The following is a 27,975-nucleotide window of genomic DNA, read 5'->3' as shown; positions in this document are numbered from 1 at the left end:
CAACGCGTCCAGTGTTGTCCTCGCCCTGCCTGCAGTAGCTGCAAACCCACCTTGACAGGGGGTCTGCCAGAGCGAAGAGTCGCTGTGAGGCTTGAGCTGTGATTGCACCTCCTGCCTGAGGGGAGAGATCTGAGCACAGAGAGGAAAGGTTGACTATGATCCATTTTAGATATGTCATGCATGTAAGAGTCTGGTGTAACTTTACCCTTCCAGAACACACAGCAGGAACACTGTGCTTTACAGACAGTACAGAAAATGTTTTGTTCTTTCTTCATCGCTTACTCATTTTGTCTGCATAGGTTATTGAGGAATGCTGATATGGATACTGTTTCCTCAGGCTCTTCTCTGCAGTTCCTGGCTAAACTGCTTTGTGATGCTTCCGAGGAACAGGATGATGATGAACATGTGGTGAGTCTTTCATAAAAAATGCTGATTCTTTTACATGTGGTACCACAGCCTGACCCTGTTAACTGTGGAGAAGCAAACCCGTCTTTGACCAGAGTGAGTAAATAGAGAATGCAAACCGTAGGCGGCTTTGGACTGACTGAAACTGCAAGATACTAGAGGATACTTTTAGGGTATCAAGCTCTTGAGGGAGAGAATAACATGCTTTTGAGGGAGAGAATAAGGAAGATACCCCAGGAAAGCAAGGATGCCGTTGTGACCACAAAATAGGAGGGAGATTTAATTTTGCAGGCTGAAGCCAATGAAAACAGGTAGTTGAAAGAGCTTGGAATGCCTCAGACTTCCCCCAGCTTTTCCCTGAAGCCTGCCAGCGATGAAGGCAATTACAGCTAAATACTTCATATGAAGGGAAAAAAGCTGCTGCTCGACTTCTGAGAAAAGCCTAAAATATCCAGAGGCGACTGAGGGTACTGATTCTGTGTGTCAGGCATTGAGAAACTGTAGAGATAATTGATCACTGCAGTACCACAGATCTGTTGGTGACTGTAGAGTAGGAATGGGTGAGTAATCATTCTAAGGTGAATGATTAATGAGAGAAATATCTTTCTCTTCTTCTGTATCAGCTCCTCTCAGGACTAGGTGAAAATCACAGCTGTAGGAAAACGTACGTTTTTCCTGCAATATGCAAGTGCTGCTTTTATCCAGGCATGCATGTGTGCTGGGGAGAACTGTCCCAGGAGGGCCACGGGTGCCAACAATCACAATGTGGAAAGACCCTGTGCAGGCTCAAAACTTTGCCAAGTCTCTTAGGATTTTGAACAAGTCATGTTATGACGTGAATTACAAACATGGCAAATTCAGTGAAATTCAGTGAAATTCCTCCAAATTGCTCCTCAACAAAGAGCCAGCTGGCTGCCCCGGCAGTTGTGCACTAGTAGTGGCAATGGTAGCAATATTTGGGATAAAAGGGTTGTGTATCCCTTGACATTTCCTTTCAGTAGGTGGTAGATGTGGTCCTTCACACTCTTCACTCCCATTCAGCTGTTAAATCCCTGCCTTTTAATGCTAGCATTATTGCTGCACATTTTTGAAGTAAACATCCCGATTTTAAAAGAATTTGTTTACATCTTATTAATAAAATAAATGACACTTCAGAGACAGAAATAGAAAATTGCCACAAGGGATGTCAATTAAGTCTGACTCAGTCTGGGTAAATTGAAATCTTTATTTTGATTTAATTTAATGTTCTGTGCATATGAGGCACTTTTATCAAACCAAGGAATCTTCATATAGAGAGAAATGCCTCACATTGCCCTATTAGCACTAAATTGATTCATAATTAGAGGAAAATGTTGTTGCCTCATATGATCTCGACTGTCAAAAGGAATCCAAATGCTGTGATGGAGTTTCCACGTAGCACCCATGGTTTCCTGCAATATTTTCATGGCAGGCAAAGCGTGGCAATTTTGCCCAAATGCCATGGAAACTAATGCTCAAAAAGCACTTCTCTCTGTAATCCTGTGCTTCTGGGAGTGCTGCTTAAACCCAGTTGTGTCGAGGCCACTTCCTGCGGGGTGAGAGTGAAGAAGAGCAAATGTTCAGTGCTCCGGTTGTGAAATCACAGGATAATATTTTTTGGACTCCAGCGGGGATTTGCTTGACCTCAGATAGCACTTGCTATTTATTGACATTATTGTTACTGAGCTGAGCTCTATGAAAACTGATGGAAGCTCCATTTGCCTTTTTTGCAGCCACCCTCAACTGTTAGTGCCATGACGCCTGCTAGTATTGGACCAGTAAAGAAAGAGACCACTGGTAAGGAGAAGTGTTTGGACGATTTAGCTCCCAGTCCCATGTTAGCAGCCGGTAACAGCTGTACTAAGTTCCGATGTTACCACTGATGGGGTTTGCTTCAGTAACAGAGCGGTCGCTGACCTTTGAGATGAAAATTGTTAATGCCATTTTTACAATTGCAGTGTAAAATACTTTTTTATCCTTAAAGCTTAACTGCGAAATCTACAAAGAGAAGCAGAAACTCCAGAGCACCACAGCCTGCAGTGGTGATGATAAACAGAGTACAGAACACAGCCTGGTCACAGGCTGAGGGCAATCCTAACTGAGCAGTAAAAAGCTTCATATAAGTTCTGTCATTGAACTGTTAAAGTTCACCTAGAGCAAACAAGGAAGATGGACTTCCAAGTACTCGCCTGAAAGGATCTTCATGGAGTAACTCATGGAAATAAGCCTATGCCTATGAGGAGAAGAGCTATGAAGTGTACGGTTAAACGTAGTTATACCACGTTCACCCCAGGAAAGAACAGAAGAATAGTTTAGTGTTGCACAGTTAGTGAAAAGTTCTTCCTGGAGCTAGTGTCACATTATTGGGCAGCTTGGTGACAAGCCATAAAAAAAGGTCAACAAGTAGGAAAGGAATTTTGGCAACTGTAAAAAATCAAGTATTTTTGCTTGGGATTCAAACAACAACCAACAGCTTCAAGAAGGTTAATATTTCATACTTCTCCACTTGACCCATTTTGAAGTGCTATATATTTTATGTATGAGAGGAGGATTTTCTTTACACTGAGGTTGGGTAAAGGAGATTTAAGGGAAAGGAAAACATGCCCCCCCGCCCCACTGCAGATTCTCATTCATATGATACAGAGATGAAGGAGACTGTAATCGTTAACTAGAACACTTTTAATACAAAGATTTTCCTAAAGCTTAGAAAGATGTAAGGTTTCAGCCATAGAGAACAGAGACATTCCAAAATATGACAGTGTGTTTTTCTCTCATCGCTTACAGATACTTCTCAAGTGCAATCTGAAAACAGGAGAACTATTTGGAATACAGAGGAGGTGCCAGAAGGATCTGAATTTGATGATACCTGGGACCCCAGAGAACAGCCAGAGTAAGTGAGCTGAGACTGCCTGCGTGGGCTCCACAGAGCATTAATGGAAATGGCAGTTAAACAGCATCTACTGCATTTGAGAGAAACAGCCATCCGAAAAGCTAGTGTCCTGGAAGGAGAAAGGAAGGATATTGGTGTTGCATCTAACACAACACGTGAGGAGTGATTTTAACCTCTCTCTTGAAAATCTTCTGATCTCGCAACAGAAACATAGAGTAGGTTTTTCCCATCACAAGACTACTGGCTGTGTCAGATACTTGTATAAAGTGGGATTAGGAGGGGAGGTTGACCAGCAAAACAATTTTAGCTTCACAAAATATGCCATTTGTGTTAAACACCTGCCTTTTCCCCCTGCAACCAAGATACCTTCTTGTTTCATACTCATAAATTCATAAAGTACTCCACCTTATATTTGCATTTCAAAGAATTAAGCTCTTTAGAGACAAATAGTACTACAGGAAGGTAGGCGATACGCGGGCAGTTATGAACTTTTAAATCTTGTCATTCAATCTTAGTCTATTGAGGGACAGCCTAAACACAGGCTTTTCCCTCGCTCTTTCACCTAAAGCCTCACCATACAGTTGTGCATGTGTTCTTGAAACCATCACCTGTGAGTTACAGAACAAGCTCTCTTTGTGTTGTGGGCACAACAGGAGCTGTTCTTATGTTATTTTTGACCCCTCCCGTCCCTTCTGTGTAAAATGCAGAGCTTCTCTAGCCTCAAGCAATTATGAGCTGTGTTGCAGAGATGAAAAGAGAGTGGAAGTCTCTGTAACAGTTCATCAAATTGAATCAAGATGGCCCAAAAGGAAAGCAGATGGCTCAGGAGGTGCATGCAGAGCTATTAGACAGGTTTTCTCATTGACTTGGGAGTGATTACATATGAGTAAGAACATTGAGGATGTGGAAAAGACTTTCCCTATGCTCTTCCCAACAGCTTAGAGAATTGACTTTCTCCACTTATTAAGTAAGGGAAGGCAGATGGGGTGCAGGGAGAGGAAAGAAAGTAAAGCTCATTATGCATTATTTGCAACCCTTTTGCTGCATTTTGCTGAATAGAAGCATAAAGTGCAAAGCAGAATTAAACATTATGGCAGGTCTGCTAAATACGTGGTCATTCACTTCCCGCTACTAGTAAAGAGACATAGGAATGTACATCATAACCACACTTTATCATCTAAAAGTCCTGGCAGCAGACTTGTCCACTGTGTTCTTTCCCGCACCCTTGTACTGAACAAGCTTCTCCACCCCAAGTCACCACACAAGAACCATTTTTCCAACGGCACATCTAATAATTTTTAATCGAGTACAAATTCCGCTTACAGGTACCTGCACAAAAGCAGTTTATTGCCCAAAAGTACAGAAAACAAGGCCCACTTTCACAAGTGGAAGCGCATGGAATTGAAACACAAACTCCAGCCAGCGGCAGGAGGAATCCGAGTCTCTCAGGCAGCTCCTGCTGGGGACAGCTCTTCCTTAAACTGTCCCTGTAAGGACCTGAATCACAGCTTATGAAGTCCCAGCTGAAGATGTTTCAGGTTCCATTGAAGTACTGGAGAGCTCAGCCATGGAGCCACAGACAGCTTAAATCCCTCAGGGGCAGCCTCTGTGTATCTCACCAGCCTGCAGGCAGTTATAAACAACAGGGACAAAGGACACTACTTCCAGCACAAACTTCATGCAGTCCCTCAGACCAGAGTCGGGGAATTCCAGTCAGTCACTGCAAAGACTGGCTTCGGAACAAACAACAAATTTTATTGCAAGGAAAGAAACAAACCCAGATCGTGATTGGAGACCTAGGTCCCCACCAACCTCTATTTTCTCAGGAGGTGTTGCGTTAACCCTTTAAACATTGAGTCTTTTAGTCAAATGCAAACCGAAAATTGCGCTCTTGCTCCTTGCGGCGGCTCTCACAGACCTTTGTCACCTCTTCTACCTTTCTCTGCAACACAGCTGTGGGAGAAAGAAGGGATTAGGCTTACAGTCACCCTCAAACACAACCCTGCACAGGTTAGGCTGCAGGAGGAGAAAGAAAAGCATTTGAATTTTGACAGTTATTGAGATTTGACAGTGCACAAAGTAGGAAAACCCAACACGAAGCACTGCTAACCCTCCAAGGCAAAGAAGATTGCCTCAAGAGTACTTTTTAGCCATTCTGGAACCACCAGGCAGAAGGCTGTTGACACTTTTTGCCATGCCAGTTTGTTGCCATTTCAGGGCAATTTTTCAGAGATCAGAGCAAAGCCTCCATATCAACAGGAACTGCAGGTCTGCAGCTCAAGGAAAAGCAATTGCTCTAGAAATCAGTTTCCCCTACCCATCTCCTGCTACACTTGCTTTGAGTTACACAAATTACAGGCCAACCACACAATCTGCTAGAAGTATAGACATATTTTCTTGCCAGATATCACAACGTAAGCCACCAATTGATCATCAAGTTGATACGCAGCAGGCAGTGCAATATACCAAAAAAAAGAAATCTTGGCACAAGCTAAAGCAACTTCTATTTTCATTCCATGAAAGCTTATCAGAAGCTATTCAACAGGGCTATGGCATTACATCAGCCTGTGGCTTCCAGATGGATATTCCAGGTTGGGTTGTATTTCGTACAGCATGCCAAACCCAGAATCTTCCAGTAACATTAGGTAACACAGCAATTCATCACTTTTCAGAAATTCACCGTGCAAAAATGCCTATGGCATAAAATGGCAGTTTGCCTCACTGTCTCACAGATCTCTCTCACTCAACTCAGAATTCCATTGTAACTACAGAAGAGAAGACTTTCTAGTTCCCTCAGGATGAGGCAGAAGGTTAGAACAAGGCTTTGTCCAAGCACCCCTTTTTCTTATGGAAGCAGCACCGCGCTGTGTCCGTGTTCTGCCAGTTCATTTAATTGTGGCAAGTTAACAGTGATTTGAATCAAGTGCCATAGATGCACAGAATTGGCCGAGGAAAGATCATGGGCTGATGATGTGGTGGTTTGTTTCCAAAGGAAAAAAAACCCAACAATGTCACCTACAGCACAGACAGATGTTCCAGTTCTGGTTTGTGGGGTATTGGGGTTTTTTTCATAACAACAAAAAAAAAAAAGTGCTAAGGAATGTTTCCTTCCCAGGCCAACTCCATTTACGGATGGCAAGGGCTACATGAAGGCTTAATTGCATCGTTTTTACACCACACCACGTAAGTGTACACACTAAGACAGTTTCTTTGGTACTGAATGACAGAAGTAAAAATAGGTCTCCATTCTAGGAAAATTTAAAGGAAACAGGTTGCTGTTTTCACACACATTCTGTAAAGTCAGAATTCTGATGCCACAGGAGCTGCACCACATGTCCCAAGAAAGGCAAGTATGGAATGCAGAAGTAAGCATGTATGTGCTGAAACTAAAAGCCAAATTAAACCCTGACCTAAGCCAAGAACACAATTTCAACACGGATAGTGGTATTTCTGCTTTCACCCAGGCAGTACACCAACTGTGAGCACTTTCACAGCACTGCAGCAACACAGCGCAGTTCGGTGCTGGTGAGAGCAGCGCTGCTTGCCGTGCCCCCGTGTGGCTGCTGACATCAGTTCAAATCAAACCCAGGTAGAATTCTTGAGTCCCTCACAAGGAGGCACCCCTGGGGAGAAAAGTTCTTTTTTTCTGTTTGTTTTCAGAATGGCATGATGGTGTCATACCAGTTAAGGATGAATCCAAGACAAGAAACAACACTACACTATCACTAAGTTTTCATTCTTGAGTGCATCTTCTGCTCTGCACTACACCTCAGGTTATTGCTGCTCTGAAATTTCCACACTCCAGTGTTTAGCAAGGCTGCAGATAAACACATGCTGCTCAATCTTACCTGGATTTGGGATTCCCTTTGCAGGGGAAAGGATGTTATCGTTACAGACACAGCCCTCCTCAACAATTTTCCTATTTCAAAGGGAAACCCCACAACACTTTAGAAGCTGCAATATTTAACCATAGTTTGACAGAACAAAGCACAAGGTTTTTGAGTCCTCTGCTTTGCACTGAGGCATTTCAAGCAGTGCTTTCTGCAAAACATTAGCAGTTGCCAGGAATCACTTCTCAGCAGAAGCCTCTAATGCACATCAGGAGAATTCAAGTACAGAAGGGACAGTGTCATTGAAGGTGAGGTGGAGAAGATTCCTCAGGGATCTTCAGGAATTCATTGATGTTCAAGAAACACTTGCACACAGGCTACACGCTTTCTATTTACATTCCCAAAAAGCTGCAAGACCACTCTCACCTGAGTTCTGGTCAATCCACTGCAACGAATCCATGTGGGCGTTCAAAATTTTACAGATCTGCTGAAGCTGAGCAGAAAGAGAAGGTGCAAGTCAGTTTTTAGGTAGTGTAACAAATCAGAACAGTAAGACAGCCTCAAAAAAACCTCAGTCTGCAATAGTGAAGGGAAATTTTTACTAAAAAAGAAAAAAAAGCTTCTCAGTAAAGCTACAAGGAGCATCAAGATCAATTTAACACATATCAGAAAGAGCTGGTAATTCAGATTTTGTTTTCCAGAGGATACAAAAGATTGTAAGGAAAGAGTATCAGCAGACACAGAGCTCAGTCTGAACAAAGTTTAGATTTGCCACAAGGAACATGCAGGCAGTGGAGCAGGCAGACAGAACAATGATAAGGAATGCCTCTGAAACAAGCTGTAGTCTAGGCAAAAAGAACAAGCAAAAACAAGCAAATAACCAGAGTTCATACCAGAGTGAGATACTTTGAAAGGTATAAACAGAACTGCGGAGTAAGTACGTGTGTCAGACCGGCTTGTGCTGTGTTAAAATGATGCAAGTTTGACCAGAAGAGAACCAACCCAAGAAGGAAACAAAACACCCTTCCAAGGTTGTAACTAGAAGCAGTAGAATACCCAACAGTGGATAATCACCAAGTTCGAACTGTTTAAATATCCTTTGTCTCTTACTAACACACAAAAAATAAAGCTTGGATTTACCGGGTCACTCGTGTCTGCTGGGCCTCCTGATGTATTCAAGTGGTCAATGATGTCCTTCAGATCTTGTGCCATTCGCTTCAACTGAGCATCTATGTTTTCAGCCAATTTATAGCTGCAAAACACAGAGGAACCCAGGTTTAAAGTGAACTTCATATTTAAAGCGTACTTCGGAAGACCCGCTCCCAGTCACACCAACTTTGGGCAATCAGAATCTCATTCCATGCCTTTCAACCAAGGCTGGCAGATACATGGGAGCAGCACTAGGGAGGCATTTTGTCACACAGATGAAGTTCCTCCTACCCTCCTTCTCTCTCAACAAATACAAGCAATAATGTGGAGGAATTTCTGGAAGACTTTGTCAGAACTGAAGGAACCAGCCAGAGCAGGATCTTCAGGACTGATATCTCTTGCACCGGCCAAAGACTTCTCTTCATTATCCTGCTATGATTGAACACTTAAGGCTTACAAGGATGCTTCAACCACACATCATGCATTCTGCTCTCATCAATTCTGTCAATAAATAATCACTAATTGTCAGAGATTATGCCAAAATTAGTAACTTTTCCTAGACAGCTGATTAGACCAACACCCAAAGAGGTTTTCATACTGGTTCCAGTCACATTCCCCATTTCTAACGCGTAAAACCTAAGTGGCCGTGCATAAAACAGGATTACATATTTGACACAGGCCGTTGATGCACCCCAACTCTACTTCATGCTCATCGACCACCACCACATGAGCGTCCTCGTCACACGGTCCAAGCAGATTGGTGTCTTACGTCCTCTCCCGTTCTTCATCTGCATGCTGCAAGTAGATCGTCCCGCTCTGTTCCTTCACAGACTCCTCCAGAGGGGTCAGCAAGTCTTCCAGCTCTTTCTGCTGTGACAGAATGAAGTCCAGTTCCTGATCCAGTCTGAAAAGAGAAAGTGTTAACGACTCCACTGAGAGGTTACAGACACTCTACGCCTGCCATACCACAACGCAGGAAGACGCAAAACAGAAACAAAATCATCTCAAGTGTTCATAGTTTCGTACCTCTTCTGATCAAGCTTCACTTTCTCTACTTCTCTGTGTAAAGACGTAATCTGGAAACAGAAGACAATTATTCTACGACAATTCAAAAGTCAACCCATAAAACAAGAGTAGTGGAATGGAGAAAGCCAGCACCATACAAATGGCTGCCGTTTCTACAAGAAACGGGTTTCTACAAGAAACAGTTACATGAAGATTTACAGACCGAAAACTGAGTAAGGGAGGTTTGGCTTTGAAAGCTCCACCCTAAGATAACTTGTTATCATACAGTAAACTGTCATAAGCACCAAGATGTAATTCATACTTTTTTTTTTTAACACATAAGAAGTCCCACTAGATGGCTTGCTCCATCTGTAACTCTTGAGGCCCTGAAGGATCTAAGCAAGCACAATCAGGGTACACCAGATGTCACCTTACCTTCTCCCCATTCTCTATTAGCATCCGATCCCAGGCATTAACTTGCGTCGCTTGATGGAGGAAGTGTTTCTCTTGGTCTTCCAGTTCCAGACTCCACTTGTTTATCAAACTCTCCAGCTGGGCATAAGTCATCACTGGAGGTGCACTGAGAGGAAGGGCAAGACAGTACAGAACAGGAGATCAAAAACCAAAATATAAACATGACAACACTCCTTTTCCCTTCCTCCACCAGACACCAGCATTAATACTGCCTCTTGCCCCAGTCAGAAAACAGTCCGTTACAACAAAATGCTCACCTGGTTGTTGTGGTGGTGGTTATGGCAGCTGTAGAAGTCCCAGCTCCAATGGCACCAGTTGTAGTTACTGGCTTAAGATTCAAAGCAAAGCCAGAAGCAGCAGTAGTGCCTGAAAGAAGGAGGTTCCGTCCTGAATCCCAACACTGTGCAGCAGCCAATTACACTGCAGGCTTTCACATGAGAACAGCCAACACAGATACAACACTAATCTCTGCATTAGTTGGATTGTAAGAAAAGTTAATGAAATCACGTACTTTGAAACTTACAGTATGGAAGAAACAGATTAATGGGGCAGAACTGAAACAGAAGACATCTCTCCCTAACAGTCCCTGCAGGTCTTCAGCCTCTCGCTCCTCCCATCGAGGCACCTCTCCCTCCCCTAAGAGGGCAATTCTGCACCTATGCAGGCAGGTTAGAGAAGGAGCAGCCAATCTATTTAAAATTCCTTGCTCCAGACTAGAACATTAAAGCCTACAGGCCCTCCTTCACCCAAAGTCCCTCTGCTGTCAATAGGCTCACAGAAGTCCTAAGTAAACGTGCATTTGGGGAGATGGAAAATGAAGATCTGGTTCTTACTAGTGGCAGTGCTTGTTGCAGCAGCTGTTGTTCCAGGAACTTTTAATCCAAACCCAAGCGTTCCAAGACTGGCCGTCCCAGTGGAAGGGGCACCAACTGTAAACAGAAGACAACATTAAGAGTTTGCATAACCCATTAAATAGAGTCCCCCTTTGAAAAGTTCTGCATGAGTCTACTTGCTGCTAAAGCAATACAATTTAACACACTACCGGAAACATACTGGTCACATCTCAGTTGCCTGGAAACAACCGACCTGTTCTCATCTAATAACAAGGTTTCAGACACCCAGATAAACAGAGAATGGCCATTAGCTTAAAAGCATTATTAAACACAAAGATTAAAATCAGCTTTGGAACTAGAGTGGCAATGCAAGCAATGTAGAGCTACCAAAAAACCAAGTTGTTAGGCTGGTATCTATGGCATCTACCCGGACAGAGAAATAAAAATATTCACATACAGCTAGAACTGTCCCAGGCTGCTGCCCACCCCAAGTCTGAAGTCTGCTTTGGTTTGAACAAAACCCTCCATGCCTCACCACTGAAGACAGTCTGGCAGAAATCACAAAGAGGGAAGGTGGCAAACAGCAACAAGAGCTGGCCTTTTGAATCCTCCCCAATCAGCCCAGCAGCTCCACTACTGACAGGGAGCACCAACCATGCTGCTCACTCCTTCCCCCAGCAGAGAAAATCTGTCTGTTGTGACTTACGTGAGAGGCCCGTGGTGGTAGATGATGTCGGTGCTGAGGAACTCACTATAGACGCAAACAACGTAGGCCCCGTTGAGCCAAGAATGGAGGTTGTGGTGGTAGCGGCAGTTGTAGCAGCTGTGGATGTTACTAGAAATGGAAAAAACATCAATCTTGTACAATCATGCTGAGAATACAATACACATTTGCCCATTTACACCTGTTTCTTATGGATGTAAGAACTTTTTTTGTTTCCCCTGTATTTTACCTCAATCCCTTTTCCAACCTACCCTTGAACCTCTGCCTTCTTTCCACTATGCTCCACCAACAAGCACAGAGTGGGATTCAGCACGTGGGATGCAATAAGAAATAGAGGACACTAGGTCCAATGGCTGTATGAACTGGCCCAGATGACTGATGCCATTGCAAATTCACAGTAACAAACACTTCCAGCCCATTTCCAGACTCCAGGTTAGAAAACTCTTCCCAGAAGGAAAGCAGATTCACAGAGCCTGGAGTAATCTGGAGATCCCTAAAACCACTTCCTACCTCCAAGTTTGGTTCCAAAGGACAGAGTGGGTTTCTGGTTGGTACTTGTGGTTGGCATGGCCACGGGGGCACTCGTGGCTGCTGTTGAAGACAATGACCCAAACGTTAGACCTGGAAGAAGCAGCAGAAGTAAAAAAGAAAAGATGAATCTTTCACTACACAGAAACTGATCACAGCAATGTTCAAGTTAGGATCCCCAAGAGCGTAAGAAAAAATATTAATATCTATTAGAATAAAGACTCTGCGATATCCAGGAAACGAACTAGAGCTAACAAGATTGTTACCGACAAAAGACTTCCAAGAACGATTCTAACACAGATGAATATCACCCTCACCCCAGAGCTGATGACTCGCCCTCACCCCAGAGCTGATGACTTCCCCTCCGAGGCCTGCACTGTCACCAACAAGGACATCAAAAGCTGCAAACTGAACTTTTCCCAGACTCTGCAGGAGCAGGACGGTTCCTGCTCTCAGGGACAGGAACAGTGGTTTGGCACCATGGGCCGGGCACATCCTGTGGCACCCACTCCCCACCACCCCGAGCCCTTTCCCTCTGCACCAGCAAAACATCCAAAAGCATTTTCAAAGCGCTTCAAAGCCAGCTGGCGGTTCTACACACATCGGCAAAATTATTTCAGCCTCACTCTCCAAAGCCAAAGGCTCAAAAGCAACTGTTACTCATCACTGAAGGCCCTGCATAAGCACAGCAGAAAACCCTCTCATTCCAGCCACCCGCTTCATTTCTCACCAGCACAAGCAGGAGCTGCACGACCTCCACACCAGCCCCAGCTGCCCTCCCTCCTCACAGCCTTCCTGACTGCGGCTGCCATCTCAAGCCCACGGCACTCACCTGTAGGCTGCCCCCCAAGGCTGAAGGGGGTCGTTGACTGCGTTGTCACTCCTAAGGGGGCAGCGGTGGTGGCAGCAGCTGCAGCTGCTGTTCCAAAGGTCAACCCCGTGGGCGCTGCTTGCGGAGCTGCAGTGCCAATGGTGGAGGTGGCTGTTCCAGCCTGAGTTGTGGTACCACTGGAAAAAGTAAACCCTCCGGTTGTCCCAGACTGAGCGGTCGTGCTGGTGGTGCCAAGAGATCCAAACATAAAGCCAGAAGGAGCTGCTGCTTGGCTCGAGGGCGCGCTGGTTGGTACAGAGCTCCCCAACGCAAAGCCCCCTGTGATTCCAGTAGCCGGAGTTGCCGTGCTGCCACCAAAGTTTAATTTTGGTGTATTTGTCCTAGAGAAGAAAAGAAAAGAAGCCAATCTGCTTGAGATGTACATTCAGTCAAGGACCAAATCGGCTTTCTTACAGACCACCTGCTGACAGCAGCAACCACCTTTCAAAAAGGTGTGCACTTGAACAGGTTAATGCTTCAGGTTTGACAAAGACTGTATCACAGCTCCTGTCACCTGCAATCCTCCCTAAGGCTCTTGTTTCTGACTCCCCCTCAATTACCACAGCAGTGTCAGTCAAGTCGCTCATCCTCTCAGCTCCTCAGCACCCTTTTCACCTCCCTCCCCTACACAAGGCTATTTTTTGTCAGCTAACTGCTACTGCGAGGCCCCATGTCAGCTCCCTTCCCACTCCTCCCATCTGGCAAGCTTCAGCAACAGCACTTCTGAAGAATCCCTTCAAAGCCTACAGCCTCGCATAAGGACAGGACGGCCCCACTTGGATGAAGAAACATTCCCAGCGCTCCAGACTCAGATCAGAAAGGACATTTTAGGCCGAGACACAAACTTTTATTATTCCTTCGTGCAAGCATCCATATCCCCATTTCAGACAGAAGTGTGGAACAGCTTATTCTTAACACCCAACTGAAAAGGCCGGCGCTGACAAATAACGGGACCCACCAAACGCCTTTCCCAAAGGGCCACCACGCAGCAGGAACTCTAAGGCACAGAAACAACGGGTTTGCTCATGGAGAAGCCCTTCCAAAGGGCTTCCTCGCCCACTCGCACTCCCCAGCGGGCTCCAACCCCCCGCCCCGACAACGCTCCGTCCCCGACGCCCCTCTCACCCCAGCGGGAACACGCTCGCTGCCGGCGCCGCGGCGGCCGTCGTCGGCGTCCCGAAGCTGAAGCTGGCCGGCTGCGCGGCCGTGCCGGGCGTGCTGAAGGAGAAGAGCCCGGCGGGCTGGCTGCTGGCCGCCGTCTGGGCCGCGCCCCCGAAGCTGAAGCCCCCCGAGGCGGCGGGCGTGGAGAAGGAGAAGCCCGTCGTGGCCGTGGTGGCGGCCGTCTTCGGCGTGCCGAAAGTGAAGCCGCCGCCCGCAGCACCCGACCCGAAGCTGAACTGGTTCATGGCGATGGCGGCGGCGGCGGCCTGCGGGAACAGGCACCGACAGAAGCACCGGGAACGGGCCTGGTCGTGGACGGCGGCAGCCCGACTCCCGCAGCCCTGCCGACAGGCGCCGCGCGCGTAGAAATGACGCACTTCACCCACGCGACGCACCCGCCCCTCGCCCCCGCCTGCCAACCACCGGTCGAGGCTTCCCGCCCTCCACAACTATTGGCTGGCTCAGCCACAGCTCCTACAACGTCCATTCCTATTGGCTATCCGAGGCGAGGCGGGAGGCGGTGGCTCGTCGCTGTGGTGACGGGGACGCGGCCTCTGGCGGCTCTGGGCCGGGCGGGGGGGGCTGGTCGCCGATCCGAGCCTGGTGCGTCCGTGGGAGGGCAGCCTGCCCCTGTGCCCGTACCGCGGGGTGGGAGCCGCTCTGCATGCCGACAGCGGGGCCGCAGTGGGCCGGAGAACCTGCGTGAAAAGCTCTGCCAGGCCCCTCGGTGCCAGGCCTGAGCCAAGGCGTCCAGTGCTGCCCTTGCCCTGCCTGCAGTAGCTGCAAACCCACCTTGACAGGGGGTCTGCCAGAGCGAAGAGTCGCTGTGAGGCTTGAGCTGTGATTGCACCTCCTGCCTGAGGAGAGAAAGAGTCTCTAATCTGAGCACAGGGAGGGAAGGTTGACTATGGTCCGTTATATATGTTTTGATGTCACACATGTAAGAGTTTGGTGTAACTTTACCCTTCCAGAACACACAGCAGGAACATTGTGCTTTACAGACAGTACAGAACATAATTTTTTTTATTCATCTGTCACTCATTTTGTCTGCACAGGTTATTGGGGAATGCTGATATGGATACTGTTTCCTCAGGCTCTTCTCTGCAGTTACTGGCTAAACTGCTTTGTGATGCTTCTGAGGAACAGGATGATGATGAACATGTGGTGAGTCTTTCATAAAAAATGCTGATTCTTTTACATGTGGTACCACAGCCTGACCCTGTTAACTGTGGAGAAGCAAACCCGTCTTTGACCAGAGTGAGTAAATAGAGAATGCAAACCGTAGGCGGCTTTGGACTGACTGAAACTGCAAGATACTAGAAGATACTTTTAGGGTATCGAGCTCTTGAGGGAGAGAATAACATGATCTTGAGGGAGAGAATAAGGAAGATACCCCAGGAAAGCAAGGATGCCGTTGTGACCACAAAATAGGAGGGAGATTTAGTTTTGCAGGCTGAAGCCAATGAAAACAGGTAGTTGAAAGAGCTTGGAATGCCTCAGACTTCCCCCAGCTTTTCCCTGAAGCCTGCCAGCGATGAAGGCAATTACAGCTAAATACTTCATATGAAGGGAAAAAAGCTGCTGCTCGACTTCTGAGAAAAGCCTAAAATATCCAGAGGCGACTGAGGGTACTGATTCTGTGTGTCAGGCATTGAGAAACTGTAGAGATAATTGATCACTGCAGTACCACAGATCTGTTGGTGACTGTAGAGTAGGAAAGAGTGAGTAATCATTCTAAGGTGAACATTAATGAGAGAAATGTCTTTCTGTTCTTCTGTATCAGCTCCTCTCAGGACTAGGTGAAAATCACAGCTGTAGGAAAACGTACGTTTTTCCTGCAATATGCAAGTTACAAAAATGGCAAATTCCTCCGAATTGCTCCTCAACAAAGAGCCAGCTGGGTGCCCCGGCAGTTGTGCACTAGTAGTGGCAACAGTAGCAATATTTGGGATAAAAGGGTTGTGTATCCCTTGACATTTCCTTTCAGTAGGTGGTAGATGTGGTCCTTCACACTCTTCACTCCCATTCAGCTGTTAAATCCCTGCCTTTTAATGCTAGCATTATTGCTGCACATTTTTGAAGTAAACATCCTGATTTTAAAAGAATTTGTTTACATCTTATTAATAAAATAAATGACACTTCAGAGACAGAAATAGAAAATTGCCACAAGGGATGTCAATTAAGTCTGACTCAGTCTGGGTAAATTGAAATCTTTATTTTGATTTAATTTAATGTTCTGTGCATATGAGGCACTTTTATCAAACCAAGGAATCTTCATATAGAGAGAAATGCCTCACATTGCCCTATTAGCACTAAATTGATTCATAATTAGAGGAAAATGTTGTTGCCTCATATGATCTCGACTGTCAAAAGGAATCCAAATGCTGTGATGGAGTTTCCACGTAGCACCCATGGTTTCCTGCAATATTTTCATGGCAGGCAAAGCGTGGCAATTTTGCCCAAATGCCATGGAAACTAATGCTCAAAAAGCACTTCTCTCTGTAATCCTGTGCTTCTGGGAGTGCTGCTTAAACCCAGTTGTGTCGAGGCCACTTCCTGCGGGGTGAGAGTGAAGAAGAGCAAATGTTCAGTGCTCCGGTTGTGAAATCACAGGATAATATTTTTTGGACTCCAGCGGGGATTTGCTTGACCTCAGATAGCACTTGCTATTTATTGACATTATTGTTACTGAGCTGAGCTCTATGAAAACTGATGGAAGCTCCATTTGCCTTTTTTGCAGCCACCCTCAACTGTTAGTGCCATGACGCCTGCTAGTATTGGACCAGTAAAGAAAGAGACCACTGGTAAGGAGAAGTGTTTGGACGATTTAGCACCCAGTCCCATGTTAGCAGCCGGTAACAGCTGTACTAAGTTCCGACGTTACCACTGATGGGGTTTGCTTCAGTAACAGAGCGGTCACTGACCTTTGAGATGAAAATTGTTAATGTCATTTTTACAATTGCAGTGTAAAATACTTTTTTATCCTTAAAGCTTAACTGCGAAATCTACAAAGAGAAGCAGAAAAAGTAACTCCAGAGCACCACAGCCTGCAGTGGTGATGATAAACAGAGTACGGAACACAGCCTGGTCACAGGACCAGGATGAGTGTAGCAGGAAAGGAACTGTGGGAACTATAGCAAATCAAGTATTTCTGTTTGGGATTCCAATAAAAAGCAGATATTCTACTGTAAAAACCTTCAAGTTGCAGATTTAGAATCATAGAATCGTTTAAGTTGGAAAAGACCTTTAAGATCGTTGGGTCAAACAATAAACCTGACACTACCGATTGCCTCTAAGCCCCGTCCCTCAACAGCACTTCTACACATCTTGTAAATTCCTCCAGGGATGGCGACTCAAGCAGTTCCCTGGGCAGCCTGTTCCAAAATGCTTGACAACCCTTTTGGTGAAAGGGGGAACACCACTTATTACCAGCTTAGTAGAAAATATTTTTTTTCCATGTAGGACAGGCATAAACCACAGTATTCTGCCGTGAACTTTCATGTGTCCAGTACCTCATCTGGGCTGTGCTCAGTAATGAATGGGAAGAAGTGGATTTCTATGTGAGGAGTAGGTCCTTTTGTGAATGACTGTGCTCACTTAAAAATCTCCTGTTGGGGGACTTGGGGAAGGTTAATATTTCATACTTCTCCACTTGACCCATTTTGAAGTGCTATATATTTTATGTATGAGAGGAGGATTTTCTTTACACTGAGGTTGGGTAAAGGAGATTTAAGGGAAAGGAAAACATGCCCCCTGGCCCCGCTGCAGATTCTCATTCATATGATACAGAGATGAAGGAGACTGTAATCGTTAACTAGAACACTTTTAATACAAAGATTTTCCTAAAGCTTAGAAAGATGTAAGGTTTCAGCCATAGAGAACAGAGACATTCCAAAATATGACAGTGTGTTTTTCTCTCATCGCTTACAGATACTTCTCAAGTGCAATCTGAAAACAGGAGAACTATTTGGAATACAGAGGAGGTGCCAGAAGGATCTGAATTTGATGATACCTGGGACCCCAGAGAACAGCCAGAGTAAGTGAGCTGAGACTGCCTGCGTGGGCTCTACAGAGCATTAATGGAAATGGCAGTTAAACAGCATCTACTGCATTTGAGAGAAACAGCCATCCGAAAAGCTAGTGTCCTGGAAGGAGAAAGGAAGGATATTGGTGTTGCATCTAACGCAACACGTGAGGAGTGATTTTAACCTCTCTCTTGAAAATCTTCTGATCTCGCAACAGAAACATAGAGTAGGTTTTTCCCATCACAAGACTACTGGCTGTGTCAGATACTTGTATAAAGTGGGATTAGGAGGGGAGGTTGACCAGCAAAACAATTTTAGCTTCACAAAATATGCCATTTGTGTTAAACACCTACCTTTTCCCCCTGCAACCAAGATACCTTCTTGTTTCATACTCATAAATTCATAAAGTACTCCACCTTATATTTGCATTTCAAAGAATTAAGCTCTTTAGAGACAAATAGTACTACAGGAAGGTAGGCGATACGCGGCCAGTTATGAACTTTTAAATCTTGTCATTCAATCTTAGTCTATTGAGGGACAGCCTAAACACAGGCTTTTCCCTCGCTCCTAGAAAAACAAAACCAAAACTGTTCTTGAAATAAATGCAATCAGGCATGTTAGCTGTAGTTTGTAGGAGTCCGAAAGCCCTTGGGATCAATCCACAAAGCAGCCTGTGCATTTTTAATCACTGTGTTCTGATGCAATATCCTGGAGTGCTAAATGCTGGAGCAGATGGACTGAAGCCCACAAAGCTGCACGTTGCACGCTAGTTTGTAGTCCAGAATCCTCATTTTTCTCAGCACCTAAGTCATGCCACTAGGTGTTCAATTTCCTGATCTCAAGAGGGGACTGAGACCCATCTGGACTTAGACTCAGCATTTCTGGAAATGATTTGGCATTCACCTAAAGCCTCACCATACAGTTGTGCATGTGTTCTTGAAACCATTACCTGTGAGTTACAGAACAAGCTCTCTTTGTGTTGTGGGCACAACAGGAGCTGTTCTTATGTTATTTTTGACCCCTCCCGTCCCTTCTGTGTAAAATGCAGAGCTTCTCTAGCCTCAAGCAATTATGAGCTGTGTTGCAGAGATGAAAAGAGAGTGGAAGTCTCTGTAACAGTTCATCAAGGAAGATGGCCCAAAAGGAAAGCAGATGGCTCAGGAGGTGCATGCAGAGCTATTAGACAGGTTTTCTCATTGACTTGGGAGTGATTACATACGAGTAAGAACATTGGGGATGTGGAAAATACTTCGCAACAGCTTAGAGAAGTGACTGTCTCCACTTTTGTTCAATTTAGTAGGAGTAGTGTATGTTCTAAATGCAATCTTTAGTTCATATTTCCTCACTCATTAAGTATCAAGTGCAAGGGAGTACATGATTCTCCCTATTGTAGATGCAAAGGGGTGGAGGATCCATTTTGGCCAAAGACAAAAGAATTGCAATCTGACAAAAGTGTTACACTCAGGCTGCAAGAAAATATTGAACAGAACAGAACCCATGTAATTGGGACAACATGCTTTTCAAATCTGTTTCTCAAGAGTTTGTGGTGTTTGACTAGTTGCTAAGTATCATACTCACATAGGATGCATTTCCTGATCCTGCAAAGGCTGGTTGGTGAAGTAGAGGCAGCAAAGTGAGCGCCTTGGAAGGTGGAGTGAATGTTCTTCACCTGTCTTCTAGCGAACTCAGTCATGGCTCTGAACAGAATCCCAGTGCAGATGGGCTGAAGACTTGAAGGGAGACCAAAAGAAGGAGGGGCAATGCAATGGGGATATTTAAAATCCTCTGAGAAATACAGTCTTCTTTAGTCTCTTGCCCCTTTTCCAGGATTATTAGGCAACTACTTCTCTTTCTCAGGTATCAGATTTTGTTCAAACAGTGTGTGGGAACAGAGGACGTCTTCTTTGGGATGAGCAGGAAAGACCCCTCCACAGCCTGCTGTGAAGATATGGTGGTGAGCTGAGCCTGTATCTCCCATCCCTTCTTTGTGTTCTCTCTCTGCCCTTTTCAATCTTGCCGCCTTCTTAAGGGACTGAATGTAAACACCAAGCTGTATTGCTGCCTTTGACATCCTGTAGGATTTCCTTGTAGCTCTTCCAGCATTTGTAGATGATATTTACACTTGCTAACCTGAAGAACTCGTGTATCTCCTCAAGGACCTAGTGTACTCAAGAGAATCTGTGCAAATGCATATGCCACATACAGATTTGAAGGAAATAAAAAGTAGCTCTGAGATGAAGTTTCATCTTGGACACAATTTTGGAGGGGAGAGAGGCTGGGAAGGAGATGGTTTTCATCTGCCTGCATTTATTAGCAGGTATGTGAATTAGCAGAATGCTACAATGCTGTCAGTCTTTAAAGTTACAGGTATCAGATCCTGTCCCATTATTATATGATCAAAGATCTCCCTGCTTTCTGAACTTCAGGACAGCTAGAACTGCTGTGCAATTTTTCTAGTAGAAGCAAGCTGTCATTGGAATACACAAAGCCGGGGGGGTTGCTGAAGGTAGAATACCTGTCAAGTACACTGTCAGCTCAGAATTTTGAAGAAAATAGGATATCAATACACATCACTAAGCTATTGAAAGCAATGATTATCACTGTCATATTTTCTCTGATACAAATTACCTACTCAGAATGTTGCTCTTTGACACTAGCATCAAACTATTCATGCAGATGAGATCTTTTATGGCTTGGAGGGCTACGTATCTAATCACAACTTTACCTCTGCCCATCATTTCAGATTAAAATCAAGCTGCCAGAGACAAAGTACTCAGACATCACACTGGATATCCAGGACAAGGTTCTTGACCTTCGAACTCCCCAAAAGTAAGTGAAACACAATTGATAGAAGTACCGTTAATATCTTGTTTGAAAGCAGGTTTAACCAAGCCTTCAGCTGAATGTTGTATGAAAGCAAAGCTAAACATGAAGATCAGATTATTAATTGCACGTGAGAAATAAATACAGACAAAACTAACCAATTTGGACCATAGGTGTATAGTGTGCTAACTTTGAATCTGTGATACTGCAAAAAATAGTTTTAAGGCAGATTTTGGCTACATAAACAGCAAGGCTTCGAGGGCCCCAAATGTCTGGCAAAAATTGCCCAGGGTCTTGAAGGACTTCTTGGGAGTTTGCTTTCTGAATACTAATCTGTACAAATCTATAACTGAAGATGGTCAAAAATGTGCAGATACTTTTTCAAAAGTTGAAAACCAAATTGTGAACATATCCAGGCATGGATGCAGAGATGGAAATGTTACAATGTTAGGGATGGTTTCCCTAAAGAGATTTCCTTTGAGTTCTTTTTTTATAGGGCTATTTCGAACCTAAAAAGGTAATGAACTGACTCATACCCTCTTAGACTTCTCAGTCTTCCTCCATATTTCCCTCAGTGTGCAAATGTCCTGCCTGATATTGCAAGATGATTCCCATGTCTGTTTTGCTTTAAGTCCTTCACAATAGAGTGCTTTCATAAGAAAGCTTAATCTTCTCTGGGCTGACTTGCTGCATTGAATGGGATGTGAGAAGGTCCACATGTGAATAGCTTCCTACAAGTAAATTCAAGGTGCAAGCCATGGATTAAGGTCCAAATAAGTTCTGTCCCTAGTGGACTAACTATAGAAAAGCCACCTTCCTCACAGACAAAACCAGGCTGAGTCAGTTACCCCCTGCTTGGATTTAAGCCAAAGATGGAACAGGAGTGGAAGAATGTTTGGAAGTGATAGCTCTGAAACTGGAAAATCATGAGCAATAATTGTTCAGCTAATGACTTGCAGAACCTATACGTAGTGAAAGAGGTAGCTTAATGCAATACTGCAGATGTAGGAAAACTTCAGTATCCTTTTTCTTTTGCAATTCTGTCTTTTTGGTGACTCAGACCTGCCGTTATTTTCTTAGTATCCAGCTGTCTCTAGTCACAAGCCTAGCAAATAAAAAGTTTGCCGTAAATCTAATGGTTGCTTGGGTACAGCCTGAGCCAGTGCTGCTTTCACAAATATAAGTACAAGTCTTCTCAGTATGAAAGAAACAAGATTTAAAGTTCTACATACTGAAAAACACTGTAGTCTCACAGATGTGTAGGAGGGCTCAAAGGAACTGTTTCCAACTCTGTAGTCCTGGGGCTGATTCTAAGCCAAGCTGATTTTAAGGACTTCTCCAAATTATGGCAAGTGGTTGCCTTCAGTAGGTGTCATACAAAGGTGTTTTGACTGTACCTCTTTCAGCCGTGGCTTCTACAAGACAGCTGAAAAGGTTTTGAAAAAGAACAAGCATGATTTAAACCCCAATTTAAAGAACCCCCCGTCTATGCTACCATGTTGTCTTGTTAGGCTTTATGGAGTTTGGCTGGGCAGATCTCCTGAGTCTAAAGTGTCCTTGATTCTGTTTGCACTGTCAACAGAGTGGAGGTCCAGCACTGGCCCATCATTCATATTGTTAATATATAAGCCGGGATAAGAGGGGAAAGAGTCCAGACTCTGCATGAGCAAGTGAGTTTGGACTGTTGTCAATGAGAAGAGTTGAATGACTCCAGACTGAGACATCCTCGTGAGGAGATAAACTGGAAGGCTTGTCAGCCATTCCAGGAAAAGCTGTATGTCTAACATAGCGAGGGACTGTGGAATAGTTCCTGAGTCCGAGATCCAGCCTTTCTTTGTGTGTTATGTTCCTAAGCCACAGGCAGGGGGATCACTGAATTTAATCTTCACAGTAGGTTAAAATCCCGCCAACTTCAAACCCTAAGACCATTCTCATACCTGAACTGTGATTTGCAGCGTAGACATATCGTTTATGAAACTGGACTAGCCAGAATCTCTAATCAGGCTGCACCACTTATTTCTTTTTACTAGAGAAGACAAACTCCTGAAGACACTTTCAGGCTTTAGGCATTATTCAGATTTTTACCACCAGGAGACCATTATCAATGCAGCTTCTCTTTCCTCTGCATTTAAAATGCAGCACTGTGCAAAAGCAAGAACAGCGGAGAGATCCCACAATCCATCATTGGAAACTGTTGTCATAGCCACAGCCAAAAGAAAGGAATAGTGTTGGAAATATTTCAGGGCCTGTGTAGCTGTGCTCCAGGTATTGCAGGAACCCCGCAACCTGTCATGAGAAAGGAGATAACACTGGAAGAACATTCCTGCCTATACTGATTGGTGGATTGCGAGAGTAGCTCGCAATGCCATTTCAATTCCTCACCCTGCCTGAGACATCAAAATTCACTGTGTCCTCTTTTACAGGAAGCTGCTGCTGCACCTCCCCTACCGTGTAGACAGCAAGAATGGTAAAGCTCGTTTTCTCTCTGAAGAGGAGACCTTGGAAGTCACCTTGAGAGTATCAAGGATGTTCGATTTCATAAATTTTCTCTGATGGATAAAGAAATAGAGAAAGTTTGCAAAAAATAATCTCTTAGCTTGAAGTCTTCTTGAAACCTAACTGGTCATGAAATAGACTGTTTCCCTTGAACAGTCCATGGGGAATATCCCTGGAGAAATCGAATGAGTCAGTAGGAACACAGCACCCATAGGTTCTAGAAGCTGAGGCTGTTCTCCTCTTGTGCTGCTCTGGTTAACGTTCTGCTTCCTTCAGCCTGGTATAGGCTCTGTGAATGGGAAAGCCAGAGAAAATCTTTTTGTGGTTGTGGCTGATGAGTAGCATAATGAGACTCTGGCTGATGAGTTTGGTGCTTAGTTGCTGTTACAAGACTTGCAAGTGGTTAATATTCTTGCCTGGCCTCCAATACTGGGACTGGGGTCAGTTCAGAATCTCCCCTTGGCTACTTCTTCATGAGAAGATCAAAGCTCTCAGGCATCCATATCCACATCTAAGGCTCCTTTACACTGGCAGAACAAGGTAACCAACTGTAGTTGGATTGTTGAACAGCTCAGCTCTTTTGAACAATTTTTGACAATGTATGGTTCAGTGTCATCTATTCACCCGCTGTCCCTCCAGCTATTTTGCTGATCTTTCTTGATTAATAAAAGAATGTGTTCTAATGAACAGTTTCAGTTACCTTTCACTCTGCCTTCCCTATATTATGTCCCAAGAGACGTCCTAAAAGTAAGATAAGAGGAACTTTGCATAACAAAGCGTCACTTAAAGGGCTGAAATTCGGCAAAAGCTTTTCGTTGGCCTTCAGGTCCAATCTAAAGCTACAGAGATGGGTAACCAAAATGTTTCTGTTACTAGCTGCCAGGCAAATATATTCATTTAACGTGGTTAATCGTGCAAAAACAAAGGTATTTGCTCAAAGATCAAAGTGGAGAGGACAAGCAGGGCCTTGCATGTTGATGGACTTTAGGTACACTTAACCAAAAGCTTGTAAGCACTTTAGAAACAAAATGGCTTGGGTCCTGCATTCTTCTGGTGTAGAAGAAAAGGAAAATAATTGACCAGGATGATGCAGATATTACCCATGCAGCTGAATTTGTGGCAGGCTGTAATGAGAAGATGAGTTCTCCGCGATAGATTGAAGACACTGACAGTGAGTTTCCAGGTATATCTTTTTTGTTTTGTCAAGAATTTTCAGAATTCGCGGTATGTTTGTAATATACTGCATTATAACTCCAGGACAAATTAAGCTGGTGTCTGGACATTTCAACAACTTCCCTTAAAAGTGGACTCGTTGCTTGGGTCAGAATAATCCTACCCAACCTCTGCTTTAGTGTTAATGCACTGGAAAGCGGCTATCTCAGCTATGATTCATCACAAGCTATCAAATATGCTGATAACACTAAGGGGCTACTACAATTTTTATTTGCTTAAGTTTCCATAAATTGCATTTAAATGTCTCTTATTCCTGCTCTACAAAGCTGTGGTGGAGGAGAACAATGCGGATGTATGAAAAGGCTGAGATCATTCCTCCTGACTCAGTTCATACTGCCTGTGGTTGCTAAGAAGGCTGTTTCTTGGAAAAATGTTGGTTTTGTGGCCCCCAGACAATGTGCTGCTTCATCTTCGCATTTCTTATGCAGATTACAAGAGAGTGGAAGATTGACTTGTATTTATACACATGTGAAGATAGCATTTGCCCAAATTCATTCAGTAAATCCATGGCAGAGCAGAGTATAACTCTTCTCTTCTGAGCCCCATTCCAGTGCTCCATCCACAAGGTGATGTTGCCTTTATAATTGGCAGTAGTAATTCACTAAGCCTTAAATCATCAAGCTCTGCTTAATTTAATGCCAATGTTTGGTGCTCAAAACAACTATGAGTTTGGCTCGTTGTGCCTCTCTCCAGTGTTTTAGTTTCCTATGGAAATGAGTGTATGCCACGCTGGTATCCGTGTCCTATTTTCTCCACAAATATTTTTTAACCTGGGGGCATTTTATCTGCATTCAAGAGACAAAAATCTGAGGTAAGTATAAGAAAGTTGGCTGCTGAATAGAAAAGGGAAATACAAGTTAGTACTGCTGAAGGGGGAAGTTCTAGTGTGATTTCTGTACCTGTTGGCCAGTCATTCTGTACGCCCCTACTCCTGGCTGCAGTGGGTCGTCCACACTGCTCCGTGGGGGGAAGCTGGCAAGCTGGTGACATGGCAGGATAGGGAAGGAACTGCAGGGAAAGGGGGAAGCTGAAATCACAGTGTTAGGGTATATGAACACAGGGAACAAACTCACAGGAAGCCAGGCTTTGTATTTTCCACTGCTCAAAAGGACAAGTTTTACGCCTGTTTTCAACAGAGTAGAAACTTCAGTCCACAGGTGGGACATTTGCTGTTCTGATCAGGTCCATTGCCTGAATGCACCATCATCACCTGAAGATCTTCTCACATTCTTCCTTTCTTCCTATCAGGAGACAGAGGTTGCCCTAGGCAAAAGGTTGGGTTATTTTTCCCCTATAGATCATCCCAAGAGGAAGGTGGTCAAAAGGACACGCAGGCTGCCAAGCTTCCCAGAAACCCGGGGGCTACTGCCAGCCAAAAGAGTTAACTTTTTTGCAAGGGCTTGAAGGCAGTTTTGCTTTGCTGAACTAGCGCTGCCAGAAATCCTTTTGAAGGGGATACAAAACCCCCTTTGCCTCTGAACATCAAAGCTGTTGCCTAAGTACCACTCCAACACCTGCAGGCATCTTAATTAATCAAAATTACGAGCCCAGTTAAACAACCCAGCCATTAAACCCCAGCCATTAAGCATCATCAAGCTTTATTTGGTTCCCTAAGAAACATCTTGATTAAATGTATTGCAGTTAAGTAGAGGGTACTGTAGCTGTGGAAATGAGATGGAGGCTGTTTGCGGTAGTGTCCCGATAAACTGCAGGTTGTCATCTTGCCTCGCTCATGCATCCTGTCCTCCAGTTGTGGTGGCAGAGCCACCCTTCCCGTTCAGACTTGTTCCTGCCTTCTCTCAGAACTATGGTGGTGTGCGGAAGTACACAGCCCCGCTCGCTCTGTGTGTTTCACCTCCCTTCATATTCCCCTTTGTCCACATACTGACCTTCTGAGGCAAAGACGCTTCCCTCATTCTACAGCCTGAGAAAGAGAAAACCCAGAAGAGTTGCTCCATATAAACACCTGAGACAGAGCAAGGACTTAAATTTACATTTTTCCCTTAAACCCGCGGTCTACTTTCCATGCTGCTCTCATTCCCGTTTCCCCCAGGTCTGTTGTTGGTATCACCATATACCCCTTGTATTTGTTTTAAAAGGAAGACTACTTCATTTTTCTGCTGTTCAGTTTAAAGTTTGTATCCAAAATTTCGATGTACTTCTTTCATTTTGTGAAACGCTGCTTTATCGGTATCTGCTTCCCTCCAGATAAAGTTTTATCTAAAATAACTAAGCCGTGTCTATGTGTACAGGAAGATCTCTCCCCTACAGAGTAAGTAAGGAGAGAAGACTGATATTGCTTCTGTCTTTCTCATCTAACCTTGGGCCTTGATGCTCAGTGCATGAGATTGGACCCCTGTGGGCAAAACAGAGCTGTGCAGCACTCTGAGGAGTCCCAATACACAAAGGAAGCTCTCAGTGAAGTAGCTTATGTCCCCAAGGCCTCCCAGATGTCCTCATTCAGGTAGAGGTGACTGCTTGTAGCAGTATCTACTCTGGATGTTTGGCAGCTCGGGCTACTGGATATACCACATCAGTGCCAGGCCATGCAGGCAGCGCCTGGAACACGTCCAGCAGGCTCACTGAGCACATAGCATAGAATCATAGGATCATAGAACCATAGAATCATAGAATGGTTTGGGTTGGAAGGGACCTTAAAGATCATCCAGTTCCAACTCCTCTGCCATGGGCAGGGACACCTCCCACTAGACCAGGTTGCTCAAAGCCCCATCCAGCCTGGCCTTGAACACTTCCAGGGAAGGGGCATCCACAACTATAAATATCCATTGCTTGTGCACCTCCTCATGCTGGACCGGGTGCCTTTGAGCCTGCTGGTGTTGGCAGACCTTCACCCTCTTCTCTGCAGCACCCGCAGCTGGGATTCATCCTTGTTCTCTGGGACCCCCTTCAAGAGCTGCTGCCACAGAGTCGCTGTTGTCTGCCTGTGGTCTTGGCTCCAGGGAAGTTGCCTGGAACCTGCTGGGAGTTGGGTTATTTCTTTCCAATAATCTTCACAAACAGGAGACAATTTTTCTCTTTGTGTCTATTTGCTCACTCTGTCTTCTCCTTCAGGTAGATTTTACTTTCAGATTGTGAGGCAGAACAGCCAGTCCCCATTTTTTCTTTTCCCTCCTGATTGTTTGTTTGTGCCTCTTTCGGGGGACTCCGATCTCTCCTTTCCTAACTGCTTTATCTCACTTCCCTTGGTCATTCTCACATTAGGACATTTCTCACCAGAGTCTCCTCACAGGTTGCAGTCGATATATCTGACCCTTGCTGGATGTGCCAAACGTTGGTGAAGTGTGTGATTCATCCCCCATCACTCAGCTTAATGCCGGGTGAAGCACTTTTTTCATCCTTCCTTCGCATCCAGTCTGGGTGCATGGGAAGGGGACACAAGCAGGAGCACCACAGGCAGAACCTGGATTGAAGTTATATCGAGGGGACACAGCAGAAAGGGTCAAGGCAGAGAGCTGTGTGAGGAGCGTTGACAGAATTGAGGAGGAGCCT

The 27,975-nt window shown here is 44.8% G+C and overlaps 2 protein-coding genes across 2 annotated transcripts; one reads left to right on the top strand and one right to left on the bottom strand.

The window, feature by feature from the left end:
• Positions 1–318: 318 nt before the first annotated feature.
• Positions 319–23,913, top strand: DNAAF6 (dynein axonemal assembly factor 6). The gene is made up of 9 exons (XM_074147232.1): positions 319–408; positions 2,157–2,220; positions 3,208–3,313; positions 14,944–15,052; positions 16,629–16,692; positions 17,819–17,924; positions 19,771–19,867; positions 20,657–20,742; positions 23,160–23,913. The coding sequence occupies exons 1-9, from the start codon at positions 319–321 to the stop codon at positions 23,287–23,289; spliced, it is 852 nt and encodes a 283-aa protein (XP_074003333.1). The 3' UTR covers positions 23,290–23,913.
• Positions 4,590–14,246, bottom strand: LOC141464366 (nuclear pore glycoprotein p62-like). Its single transcript, XM_074147231.1, has 12 exons — positions 13,853–14,246; positions 12,689–13,068; positions 11,839–11,949; positions 11,311–11,439; positions 10,605–10,700; positions 10,029–10,137; positions 9,733–9,877; positions 9,319–9,368; positions 9,062–9,196; positions 8,284–8,395; positions 7,570–7,636; positions 4,590–5,266 (listed from the first exon to the last, which is right to left on the bottom strand). Exons 1-12 carry the CDS (start codon positions 14,131–14,133, stop codon positions 5,175–5,177), a joined length of 1,707 nt encoding a protein of 568 aa, XP_074003332.1. The 5' UTR covers positions 14,134–14,246; the 3' UTR covers positions 4,590–5,174.
• Positions 23,914–27,975: the final 4,062 nt, after the last annotated feature.

This window comes from Numenius arquata, chromosome 5, assembly GCF_964106895.1.
Source record: "Numenius arquata chromosome 5, bNumArq3.hap1.1, whole genome shotgun sequence".
Taxonomy (NCBI): domain Eukaryota; kingdom Metazoa; phylum Chordata; class Aves; order Charadriiformes; family Scolopacidae; genus Numenius; species Numenius arquata.
Note: the sequence above shows the minus strand (reverse complement) of the source record. Positions and strands in the feature narration are given on the sequence as shown.

What these genes read in the sequence shown, in the direction of transcription:
- LOC141464366 (XM_074147231.1), bottom strand. Translation starts at nt 14,133, where the DNA reads ATGAACCAGTTCAGCTTCGGGTCGGGTGCTGCGGGCGGCGGCTTCACT. An exon ending in CCTTGGGGGGCAGCCTACAG is followed by an intron (nt 11,950 to 12,688) that starts GTGAGTGCCGTG and finishes TGCTTCTTCCAG; the next exon opens with GTCTAACGTTTGGGTCATTG. An exon ending in GTGAAGCTTGATCAGAAGAG is followed by an intron (nt 9,197 to 9,318) that starts GTACGAAACTAT and finishes TTCTCTTTTCAG; the next exon opens with ACTGGATCAGGAACTGGACT.
- DNAAF6 (XM_074147232.1), top strand. Translation starts at nt 319, where the DNA reads ATGGATACTGTTTCCTCAGGCTCTTCTCTGCAGTTCCTGGCTAAACTG. An exon ending in AGGATGATGATGAACATGTG is followed by an intron (nt 409 to 2,156) that starts GTGAGTCTTTCA and finishes CCTTTTTTGCAG; the next exon opens with CCACCCTCAACTGTTAGTGC. An exon ending in AGTAAAGAAAGAGACCACTG is followed by an intron (nt 16,693 to 17,818) that starts GTAAGGAGAAGT and finishes CATCGCTTACAG; the next exon opens with ATACTTCTCAAGTGCAATCT.